At 36.7% G+C, this 12,789-nt stretch overlaps 1 protein-coding gene and 1 long non-coding RNA gene across 2 annotated transcripts; one reads left to right on the top strand and one right to left on the bottom strand.

Annotated features, from left to right (window-relative positions):
• The first annotated feature begins 1,329 nt into the window (after positions 1 to 1,329).
• Positions 1,330 to 12,747, top strand: LOC121524048 (zinc finger protein 436-like). The gene is made up of 3 exons (XM_041809223.1): positions 1,330 to 1,459; positions 5,521 to 6,441; positions 11,377 to 12,747. Exons 1-3 carry the CDS (start codon positions 1,435 to 1,437, stop codon positions 12,549 to 12,551), a joined length of 2,121 nt encoding a protein of 706 aa, XP_041665157.1. The 5' UTR covers positions 1,330 to 1,434; the 3' UTR covers positions 12,552 to 12,747.
• LOC121524051 lies at positions 5,843 to 11,775 on the bottom strand. The gene is made up of 3 exons (XR_005993084.1): positions 11,706 to 11,775; positions 7,947 to 7,992; positions 5,843 to 5,922 (listed from the first exon to the last, which is right to left on the bottom strand). It is a non-coding gene; the product is annotated as an uncharacterized LOC121524051 (long non-coding RNA).
• Positions 12,748 to 12,789: the final 42 nt, after the last annotated feature.

The following is a 12,789-nucleotide window of genomic DNA, read 5'->3' as shown; positions in this document are numbered from 1 at the left end:
CCCTTCTTTTTTGCCCCCACATCAGCAGACTTACATGATTTAATCTTATTTTAATTCTTCCAACCCAAATAGAGTGTGTCTGTATTTTATGTTTCTTTTGAAACCGTCTAAAGCAGTGATACTCAACGTGTGGCTCCAGAGCCACATGTGGCTCTTTTGTGATGATTTGTGGCTCTTTTATCTCTTAACTTGAAACATTGTTCCCATTTTTGACACTTCTTTTTTGACACTTTTATCCTGCTTTTTGCAAATTTTTGCCCCCTTTTGCCTATTTTTGCCACTTCTCACCAATTAAGCTGCCTTTTGCAGTTAAATTCCACTTAATTCCTGTTTTTTCACCTTTTTTTCTGATTTTTTTTTTTGCCCATTTTAGTCACTTTTCACTCATTTTTTGCCATCTTTTTGCCACTTTTGGACCATTTTATGTCACCTGGAACTCATTTTTTTTGGCCATTTCTCATCCTTTTTTGCCACTTTTAGCCAATTCAAGCTGCCTTTTGCAATTAAGTGCAACTCGTAGCCCATTTTCCCTTCTTTTCTCAGATTTTTGCCACTTTTTGACAGTTTTTTTGCCAGCTTGAACTCATTTTTTGGCCATTTCCCACCCATTTTTGCCACATTCTGCCCTTTTTTGCCATGTTTCTCACAGTTTTTGCTGCTCTGATCACTTTTGCCACCTTTAACTTATTTTGATTGCCACTTTACACCACTTAGATTATGGCTCTTGCAAATATATTTTTCAACAATTTGGCTCTTGGTTGAGCAGGGTTGAGTAACACTGATCTAAAGCGACATTTAAGCCTGATTTTGCAACCCCTGAAACAGATTCTGAATCTATTGTTTGCATGATTAATGCTCTTTTTTTTATTATAATAGAGTATAGTCTTCATTATAATATTAGAGTAACACTGCTTTATTATAGGCCATAGCGAACAACGATTGATTGATTGATGATCCCTTTAAGCATGGAACAACTGTTTTCACTCATAGTACAGATCTGAGAAATGTTGTAAATACTTGAGCCTCTATGCCTTTGTTTATTAAGACAAACCCACCACATAATTGCAGAATGGTTTCAAATGGAAACAAATACCATATATTCATTACCGAATTGTATTTCTTGAGTTGTAACTCTGGGTTCTCTTTGAGTATACATGTATGAGGAATAAACCATGTCTTTGACAATGGATTTTTTTTTGCTTGTTTTCCCGTGATGAAGAATTTAACAATCATACGTTAGGTATGTAAAGCCGTACTTTTATTGTGAAAGCCCAGTGAGTGTGCGGGAAGTGGTGTTTTTGTTTCCGGGTTGTAATGTTGCTAATTACAGTTAGCGTGTTTGTATGATTCAACATATTTTCAGACAACAGAAATTCTTTAAAACGTTCAGAGTCGAATCTTCTTTTCCTTCTTTGACTCTTGGATGTTTGTAAAATGCCCGGGGTTAAGGATCTTTCAGGTTTGTTTCCTTTCTTCTCCTATAAACGTGTTTACTGTAAATGTTTCAGAGGGCTATACCTTTAGCTAACTGTTCGCGTCTACGCATTGATAGCCGCAGCTAGCTGCCAATAACACAGCTGTGTCTTGTGTTAGGCTGTGATCCAGGTCCTTTTATTGTTCTAACTGTGGTGTGTGATGTTGTGCAGGAAGCTCCCGGAAGCTGATCTAACATCACAGCCTTTTATAACGTGTCCAGTCCAGTAACACAGTCTCACATTATTGCAGAACTACTGCTAGCAGTAGTAGCAGTAAGGCAAGGCAAGGCAAGTTTATTTGTATAGCACATTTCAGCAACAAGGCAATTCAAAGTGCTTCACACAGGACATTAAAATACAATGACAAAGGGAAAAAGTAGTCAGATAAATAATCACTGTGGTTCCCAGATGGTCTCAGAAGGCTATTGATTTGAAATGTTGTGGATCAGATAATGAATCTTGTTCTTATTCCATATTTCCTCCAAAAACAGCTGTTGCATTGTACTTCAGGTTGGGTCACACCCTATAATAAGCAAGGTCCATATTGGGGGCCCAAGCACTGACTTCGGAGCGTGGACCCTATTGTATCCGTGGGCTTTCTTAGATATTTGTTTTCTGACACTTTCTAACTTGTTTTGGGGGTCTTGACATGACCCTCCAGAAAATGGTTCCATAGGGGAAAATTTTTGTTGTTTTTATTTTTTTGTTAACATGGAACTTTGCCTGTTAAGATGTTTTTGATTGAAATAGCTTTTAATTTCAGTAAATATGACCTCCTAATGCTGCAAATTCAATGAATGACCATTTTCAGTTCTTTACAACTTATAAAATCTTTTAAAACTCTGTTTTGCATAATAATGTGGAACAGTGCATTTTGAGGTTTTTATTTTTTTGAAAAAATAATGGTTATCATTATGAAGTTTGTTCAAAAACATTTGAATTATGCTCTAATGGCTAATGACTTGAAAAAAAAAATTGACTGTCTTTTGCATTAATATTTAGGAAAATAAGAGAAAATGTCATTTGCATAATAATGTGGAAAGCGGTGTAGAGACGTAACTAGTCGACTGCAACTCCCACAATGTACTGTGGTAAACAACATGGCAATGCCCTGGGCAAAATGCCAAAGTAAGTCATCGATAATGATTACAAATGGATAAAATGACGATCCAATGATGTGGATTCAATCTGAAAAGACCCAGAAAAATCACAGAAGTTCTGGGCTTGCTAGAACGGCGTCCTTCAGGGCTGCAGAGTCATCAAGAGTAGCAAACCAATGACAAGAAAGTCGGCTTCAGAGGAACAAAAAGAGTGTCTATGACTGATGGTTCAAAAGTTATCACCGATAAAATTACAAACGTGTCTCTTCTTGTTATTTACGAGAACACCATCCTCAGAGACCCCGGAACGTCTGACAGGTTCAGGGCTCACTAGAAAATGTTCTGTAAGAGCTTCAAATGCATGGAGAACATAACCAGAAAGGCACAATGGAGAGGTTTCAGATTAAAAAAAGCAATTTAGTGTCTACAACCTATGGTTCAAATGTTACAAAGTGATTTATAAAGGGATGTGCCTGGGGCATGAATCCGTGTCGCGTGAGCTCTAAGGGTTAAACAACCAAAAGATTATATTTTAGGAATTTAAACAAGTATTTACAGAGAAATACAACACAAACTACATTAAACCATGAGATCAACAAAAAAGACTAAATACCAGAACAGATAAATAAGCTGTAAGCTCCTGATGATAATCAAACCCTTTCCTCATCCCTGTACCTGGTGTAAATCACTGCTTTATACCGCTTTTTAAACTGATTTATGTTTGGACATTTCTTTGGCTCCACATTCAAACTGTTCTATTGTGTCTCACCACAAGCAGATACACAAAAACTTTTTCTCGTTGTGCACACACTCCTTGTTTTAAAATGAAATTTTCCCCTTAAAATGTTCTTGTGTTACAAATACACTCTGGATCAAAATCTTAAGACCAGTTATAAAATTGCAAGAATTTACATTTTGCACTGTTGGATCTTAAGAAGGTTCTCAGTAGAGCTTCAAAATGCAAAAAGAAGAAATAGGAGTGAGACCATTTTTTTTTTTTTTTTTTTGAGTAAGCAATTTATTGAAAACAACAATTAAACTGAAATAGGCTGCTCATCAGCTGATCAAAAGTTTAAGACTACAGCTCAAAAAACCCAGAAAACACCCTCAAAACACAAATTAAAGTTTCAAAAAAGGACTCAGTGATGAGTAGCTCCACCGTTCTTGTTGATCACTTCAAAAATTCAATTCGACATGCTTGATGTGAGTGTTTCCAGGAGGCTAGTGGGAATGTTGCTCCAAGTGGTGAAGATGGCTTCACGAAGGCATCCACTGTCTGGAACTGATTTCCATTTTTGTAAACTTCCTTTGCCATCCATCCCCAAATGTTCTCAGTTGGATTTAGATCAGGGGAACATGCTGGATGGTTCTAAAGAGTGATGTTATTCTCCTGGAAGAAGTCCTTTGTCAGGCGGGCGTTGTGAACTGCAGCGTTGTCCTGCTAAAAAACCACACAGACGAGGGCCCTTAGTCATGAGGGATGCCCTCTGCAACATCACTCCACATAGCCAGCCGCCATTTGACGTCCTTGCACAACCTGAAGCTCCATTGTTCCACTGAAGGAAAAAGCGCCCCAGGTCATGATGGCGCCTCCACCACTGTGCTGCGTAGCAAACATCTCAAGTGAGATCTCCTTGTCATGCCAGTTACGTTGAAGCAATCAGGACTGTCAAGGTCACATTTTTCTCATCAGAGAATAAAACTTTCTTTCACCTTTCAATGTCCCATGTTTAGTGCTCCCTTGCAAAGTCCAAACAGACAATTTTGTGGCATTGAAGGAGACAAGGCCTTTGAAGATGTTTCTAGATTTTTAAGCCCTTCCCTCACAGATGTTGTCTGATGGTTATTCGGCTGCAGTCAGTACCAGTAACGGCCTTAATTTGGGTCAAGGATCATCCCGTGTCTTGACAGACAGCCAGTCGGATCCTCCGGCTCAGTACTGGTAAAAATTTTTTGGGTCTACCACTTGACTTTTTTGTTCCATAACCCTTGGGATCTTTGAAGAAATTCAAACTGCGTCCAACCTCAGCAGTGATGGTGCGTTGCGAGAGGCCTTGCTTATGCAACTCAACAATCTGACCACGTCAAAGACGGAAAGCTTTTTTGCCTTTGCCATCAGGAGGTTATGACAGTGTGAATACCTGAGAGAAAATGACATTGAATCCACATTTTTGCACAGATTTTGGCTTTTAAAGGCTCCAGGCTAAAGGCTTTTAAATTCCAGTTTAATTGTTGTTTTCAGTAAATTGCTTACTCAATTCTTTTTTTTTTTGTCTCACTCCCATTTTTTCTTTTTGCATTTTGAAGCTCTACTTAGAACCTTTGTAAGATCCAACAGTGCAAAATGTAAATTCTTGCAATTTTTCAAGTGATCTTAAGATTTTGATCAGGAGTGTACATGGGCCAGACGTGGCCATCAAACAGGTCAGGTGGATCAGCCACCATGTAGTTCCTAGAGCAGGAGAATGCAGAACTTTGCTAACTGATGGTTTTTGCAACATCATAGAGCCTATGGGTCATCTTAGAAACACTGAGGGTCTGAGGAAGTCCTGCTTTTAAACCTGCAGGTAGTGATGCACACCAAGTGTTTTGTGACATTGTGTATTCTGACACGTCCAGAAAAGTTAGAATAAGTCAGTGATGATAGTTTTGGTCATTTTAAAATGTTACCAAATCTAATAAAGTCTGCTATCAAGTTGCTTCTACATTGATCACTGAGACAACTCAGAAGCATAATATTTCATAGTGAACAAAGAAGATTCTAGATGTCCTTTTTATGTAAACCTTTCCGACAAAGCTTTTTAGATTTGGCACTGTATGGATAAAAAATAAGCACTGATTGAAGAGAAATGGCTAAAAATTATCACTGCATGCATCTTTGCATGTTTGTTTTATTTAAAAAAACAAAACAAACATTTTAATGAATGTATGTTTTTGTGTTCTAGTTTTTCCTGAGGAGGTCCAACAGCTTTCAGTGAGTGAAGAAGAGATGTCCACTGATCTGCAGGAGAGGAACTCCTGTCTGAACCAGGAGATTACCGAGGCCCCACATTTGAAAGAGGAACCGGAGGAATTGTTGAGCAGTCAGGAAGGAAAGCAGTATCACTGGCTAGAGAATGCTGATATAATCAAGTTCACATTTGTTCCTGTCCCTGTCAAAAATGAAAAAGATGAAGAGAAACTTCACTCACAGCTTCAGCAAAGACCTACTGAACTGATGGAAACACCAGCTGATGAGGAAAACTGTGCAGAAGCAGCAGCTTGGTATGATGATCCAGAGGGACATTTACAACCAGAGACTGAGGTGAGGAGTGAGGACTCTTCTGAAGCTGAAACTGATGACAGTGCTGATTGGAGGGAGACAACAGAACATCAGCCAGGTATAAACACAGTGGAAAACATCAAGAATAAGAGAAGTGAAACTTCTTGGAAGAAGAAACGATATCACTGCTCTGAGTGTGGTAGAATATATAAAATGAAAAAGCAGCTAATGAAACATATGATACTTCACTCAGGAGAGAAACCTGTCAGCTGTTCTAAATGTGGTAAAATGTTTTCTCGACGAGGGTATTTGACCAAACACATGAGAGAACACTTAGAAGAGAAACCTGGTCAGTCTGAGTGTGGCAAAGAAATTGACCGAACCAATCACATGTTAGTTCACACAAGACAGAAATTCTTCAGCTGTACTGTGTGTGGTAAAACATTCATCTGTAAAGCTTCCCTGGCCAGACACCGGAGAACTCATTCAGGAGGGAAACGCTTCGGATGCTCGATTTGTGGTAAAACATTTGACAGTATGGGTGAGCTGGACAAGCACAGGAGAACTCATTCAAGAAAGAAGCCTTTTAGATGCTCTGAGTGTGGTAAGAAATTTAAGAGTCTGGATTCTGTTGTTACACATCATAAGAGATGTCATGCAGGAGAAAAAAAGCCATTCAACTGCTTAGAGTGTGGGAAACATTTTAGTTCCAATTGTTATCTGAAAAAACACATGGATATCCACTCTAGAGAGAAACTCTTTAACTCCACTGAGTGCAAGAGAGAATTTAGTCTTAAAGATCAGGTGATGAAACAGATGGAGACCCACAGAGCAGAGAAACGCTTCAGCTGCTCTAAGTGTGGAAAAAGTTTTAAGAGTTCAACTAATCTGTCTAACCATAAGTTACTTCACACTAAAACGAAAACCTTTACATGCTCTGAGTGTGGTAAGCGATATCATCGAAGCAGTTCTTTGACCAAACACATGAGAACTCATACAGGAGAGAAACCCTTTGTCTGCTCTGAATGTGGTAAAAGATTTGCTGAAAAAATGCGTGTGATAATACACATGAGAATTCACTCTGGAGAACGGCCCTTCAGCTGCTCTGAATGTGGTAAAACATTTATTCAAAAACCTGGACTGACCAGACACATGTTAATTCACACTAAACAGAAATCCTTTAGCTGCTCAGAGTGTGGTAAAAAATTTACACTTGGACATCATCTCACACAACATATGATAACACACTCGGGAGAAAAACCCTTCAGCTGCTCTGAATGTGGCCAAAAATTTACACGACAAGGTTATCTGAAGGTCCACAAGTCAATTCACCTTAGAAAGAGTTGAAACTCAATGGATGAATACATGAACTCAAACAGGAGGGAGAAAGCCCTCAGCTGCTCTGACTGTGGTAAAAGATTTAAGAAGATTCTCTGACCAGACATGTTAGTTCACACTTTACAGGAGAGAGAAACTCTTTAACTGCTCTTTCTTTGTTAAGGGGTCTTCTGAAAAAAAAAAAAAAAAAGTTGTTTTTTTTCTTGCCCCTTTGGCTGTTTTTGATCGTTATGCCTTCATCACTTTAATGCTTTTATCACTTTTATTGCTTCTCTTTTGTGTACCTGTGCTGTTATATTTGATTTATTAATTGTTTGCCCCCTTTATCTAAATCTGACTACCCTTTACTGTTTTATCTTCTCTTTTTGCTTCTATTCCTCCTTGTTTCTATTTTAATTTCTCACATCTTAAATTTTGGTTCTCTTGATCTCAGCCTGTGTAGCTGAGTTCCCACTGCTTCCTGGTTCTTATGATGTCATAGTGATACTTGCATTCTGCTGAGATGCATGATGTCTTAGTTTTGTAATTAATTGATCTTATGGTGTAAATAGCTGAGTATTGATACTTCACTGAAACAGGGCATTTCTGGTCTGTTGATAGTTCCTATGCCTTAAATAAATACTGAATGCTGTTTGTACTATAAAATTATTTCCCCCCCTTTTTTTTTAAAGGTATAGATGTTTAAATTACAATTACTTTTATATTATCTCTATCTAACACTCAGCATGTGGTGCCAGCTTGTAGAGTTGTTGAGTTAGATACCTTTCTCACCTGTTTTTTTCAGCATGCCAACTTGATCCAAAGAAAGCACTTCCACCTGTTGAGGAAACAAAACACATTTTACCTGTGTTTGGTTTACTATTAAGAAACTAAATCATAGTTCCACCAACCCACAAAATCATCACTTAAAAATTTCTCCATTCTTTCTACTATAACCACCTTGAAAAATTTAAAATATGTAAAATATGCGCAAATACTTTCATCACTTGTTGCTTTTAATATTCTCCCCTTTATATGCCTGCACTTGGCATTTAATGTCTTAATACTAGTTTTATTTTTTTTTTGTTTGAAGAAAATCTTAGATATTGTCAAACCATTAAGTCCATGATGAATAAGTTGTACATTTAATTTATAGCAAAAAAATGCACATTGAGTTTAAAGTATACAAGTTAAATTATTTGTAAAAATGTTCTTTTTCGGTTCCAAAATTTTTACCCAAACATGTATAACTCAGGTTTTTCATTCCAGTAGAGACATAAATAAACTTGTCTGTGAAGAGCAAACACTAGCTTCAATCCTCTCATAAAGGTTCAGACCTCCCTTACTTCCTACTCTTTCAGAGAAAGACCCTCCATGTCTGCTTTTCACATATGATTTTATTAGAATTAACTATTTAAAACTTTCTCTGTCTTATCCTTTTATCCTGTGGAAAACAAACTCTTTTTCAGTCTTAGTTTCATTATTGTTGTTAAAAGTACGTCATTAGAAATTTCAGATATTTTTGATTTTTATATGCTTTGTGAAGAAAGTTTACCAGAAGCAATCCCGTCAAATGAACAATTTTCCACCGTTTGTTTTGTTACATGTCAGCTTTTTAAAAGGGTTATGACTGTGTTTGACGAATATGATTGTAATGGGAAAACAGGTTTGTGAAAGATGTTTATTTATTTATCATCAATATTTTAAAAACCGTCAAAGCTTTATGATTATTGTGAAGGTCGGATGTGTGTACAGGAAGTGGTGTTTTTGTTTCCGGGTCTTAACGGCTTTTACCCGCTGAGTTCTGTTCGCGTGCTTTGATGATCCAGCGTCCTTTAGGAGACGAAAAATCCTATCAAATTGCTCAGAGTTCCCTTTTCTCTTTGTCTCCTGGATGTTTCAACAATGTCCGGGTTTTCAGGTTTGTTTTCTCTCTTCTCCTCTAAACGTGTTTACTGGAAATGTTTCAGAGAGCTGAGCCTTTAGCTAACGTTCATACCCACACAGAGCAGTGTTGGCAGCAGCTAGCTCCTAAAAACACTGTTACTTTAATATTCATTATGGCCCTAAAGCCATTTTGGCACCCTAGGCGAAATTTCCCCAGCATCAGACCTCAGGAGGCGGGGAGGACAGATAAAGAAGTACCACAAATTGCCAGAAGAGATTGTAAAAAGTGGTTAAAGGTGGCAGGGCAGCTAAAACGGGCTAAAAGCGCCAAAATAAACTGTTAAAATGGGTTCAAAAGACCAAAAGAGGTGGCAAAATGAGCTGAAAGTGGCCAAATAGTGGCAAAAAACGGGTGGAAAGTGTGAAGGAAAGGAAAAACTACCCTAGAAAGTGGCAAAAGAAGTGCATAAAAAGTATGTCCTTAATAAAAAAAAAAAAATCTCTTCCAAGAATATATTTTATTTTAAATATTTATATAAGCCTTTGATATACATTCTAACAGTACTGATTTTACTGATTAAGTGTGGATAAACACAACAGCTACTCTGTTTTGATCTACATTTGATGGTGTTTTTTTCTGTAAAATACATCTCATTAAGTGCTTTACTTTTTAAAGAAAAATTAACAACTACATTTTTAGGAAAAGTATGTACTTAATGAAAACCTCTTCCAAGAATATATTCTGTTTTTCATTTATATAAACCTTTGATGTAAATTCTTACCATATTGAAACAGTTGATTAAGTGATAAACACAAGTTTATACACTTCAGAAACAGCTACTCTGTTTTGATCTACATTTGATGGTGTTTATTTCTGTAAAATACGTCTCATTAAGTGCTTTACTTTTTAAAGAAAAAATTGACAACTACATTTAAGCTTCAAAGAAGTCTCCAAAAGAGTAAATTTTTTCATGTTGCATATCAACACTTTAGTTTTTTTCAGTAGAGTCCAGCTTGTAGCCTACTTCACTCTGTCTGACAGCTTCTATTGAAGGGATTTGTTGATCCAACAAATCTGGCAAAAATCAGGCCCGGGTGTGGCCAGTAAAATTAAACTCAGCTTTCCGTGAACCAATCACAGTTAACTCATGGTTAAATGATGTGGGGTAATTACTTTTTCACACAGGGCCAGAAAGGTTTGGATTTTTTTCCCTTAATAAATAAAATCCTCATTTAGAAACTGCATTTTGTATTTACATGGGTTGTCTTTGTGAGATATTAAAATTGGTTTGATGATCTGAAACATTTAAATGTAATAAATATGCAAAAAAAAAACAGGAATCAGAAAGTTTCAAATAGTACATAGTGATAGTTCATATAGTCCATAGTCCATTTTCAAATTTTACTACGATAAAAACTTCAGGCAAAAATCAGTCAGAAGGGAAATGTTTATTTTTGTGAGGAAACTTAGACATCTTATCATTTTAAAAAAAATACCTTTTTTGTTTTAGTGTAGAATAAGCGGGGATGCATGATATTTGATTTTTAACGATATCGGATATGCAGATGTTTATAGATTCATTTTAGCCGATACCGACATTTAAATATGTTATAACTAAAAATTCTGTCTTTTTAACATAATTTTAGGTTTGAGGATGAAAAAAGAAAAATTTTTTGTCTTAAAACATACTTTAACCAATTAAAGCCTGAAAATACATAATATGGCCAGAAAATTCTGATTTTTTTTGGAACTGAAACGTTCATTTCACTTTCTACTGAAATCCCAAAAAATCTAAATTTCCTTAAAACTTTAAAAGTTTTTTTTTTTTCTTTTTTTTTTTTTTTTTTATCTGACTTGATATATAAGGTGTTTTTGGTAACTGATAATCCACTTGAGGGTTTTTTTTTTAATCATTTTTCAGATTGTATTCAGAGGTTGTTTTTTTTAGTAATTTATCATCATCTTTATTAGCAGACATAGAAGTCCATAAAAAAACAAATATTTATTTTAAATTTGAAAATTTGTAAAATATATGATCATATTAATTAGATAGAGGTATCATAAAAGTATGTATCAAATATGATACAACAGGATTTAAGGGGTTGATGTTTAAAGAATGAGAATGAATAAGGAAAAATATCTCAACTTACATAGGTCTGTTGGTTCAGCCTAAAACTCCACTAATTTATTAGTATATATGGCAGATATGCACGGCCAAAATATTAGATGTAAATATTGGCAAAAATTGTGATATCTGCCAATACCGATATCTGGCCGATAATATTGTGCATCCCTAAGAATAAGTTTAACTAAATGTGCACTTCTGTATTTTAGTCTTTCCTGTGGAGGTCCATCAGCTTTTTGAGAAAAAAGAAGAGGTGTTGCTTGATCAGCAGGAGAGAGACGCTATTCGAAACCAGGATATTATCAAGTCTCCATATATTAAAGATGAACCAGAGGAATTGTGGGACAGTCAGAAGGGTGAGCAACTTCACAAACCAGAAAACACTCATATCATCAAGTTCACTTTTGTTCCTGCCCCTATGAAGAGTGAAGAAGAGGAGGACAAACCTCAGTCTACACATCTTCTTCAAATAAAAACTGAACAGATGGAAAATGGATGTGATGGAGAGGACTTTGGAGAACCGAGTGCAACCACGTACCTTGATCCAGAGAGAATTCTACAAACAGAGACTGAGATCAAGAGTGAGGACTCCTCTGGGATTGAGACTGATGACAGCGCTGATTGGATGGAGACAACTGAACAGCAGTCAGGTTCAAAGCCAGTGGGAAAAGTAAAAAATAATGGTAGAAAAAGGGATAAGAGAGCACATCGCTGCACTGAGTGTGGGAAAAGATTTAAACGTAAAGGTCATCTTAATTATCACATGACAGTTCACTCATCAGAGAAACCCTTCAGCTGCTCAGAGTGTGGTAAAGGTTTTAAAATCCAGTGGTCTCTTAAGGAGCATATGAGAACTCACACAGGAGAGAAACCCTTTGACTGCTCTGAATGTGGTAAAAGATTTGCATCAAAACCCAATTTGAAAAGACATATGAGAACTCACTCTGGGGACAAACCCTTCATATGCTCTGAGTGTGGTCAAAGATTTGCACAAAACATTTCTTTGGCCAACCATATGACTATTCACAATAGACAGAAACCTTTTAGCTGCTCTGAGTGCGGTAAAAATTTTACCCTCAAGCATCATCTCACAAAACATATGATAACACACTCGGGAGACAAACCCTTCAGCTGCTCTGAGTGTGGCCAAAAATTTACCCTTAAACATCATCTTAGAGTGCATATGGTAACACACTCAGGAGACAAACACTTCAGCTGCTCAGAGTGTGGTCAGAGATTTGCCCACCAAAGTTCTCTGACCAGACATATCATGTTAGTTCACGCTAAACAAAAGAGAAAAAACTCTTTGACCCAGTGTTACTCTGCCCAGCGCAACCAAAGAGCCAAATCGTTGAAAAATAGCTTTGCAAGAGCCACAGTCTAAGTGATAAAAAGTGGCAAAAATGGCTTAAGTAGCACTAAAAATAAATTAAAGGTGGCAGAAATATTTAAAAAGTATCAAAAATGTGTGTAAAGGGGCAGAAATGGGGAGGAAGAGTGGAAGAAGGGTCCAAAAATAACAAAAATGGTTAAGAAGTGACAAAAAATGAGTTACAGGTGACAAAAATTGTCCAACACTGGCAAAAACGTGGCAAAAAAAATGAGTGAACATTCACTAAAAT

Source organism: Cheilinus undulatus, linkage group 16, assembly GCF_018320785.1.
Source record: "Cheilinus undulatus linkage group 16, ASM1832078v1, whole genome shotgun sequence".
In the NCBI taxonomy this organism is placed as follows: domain Eukaryota; kingdom Metazoa; phylum Chordata; class Actinopteri; order Labriformes; family Labridae; genus Cheilinus; species Cheilinus undulatus.
Note: the sequence above shows the minus strand (reverse complement) of the source record. Positions and strands in the feature narration are given on the sequence as shown.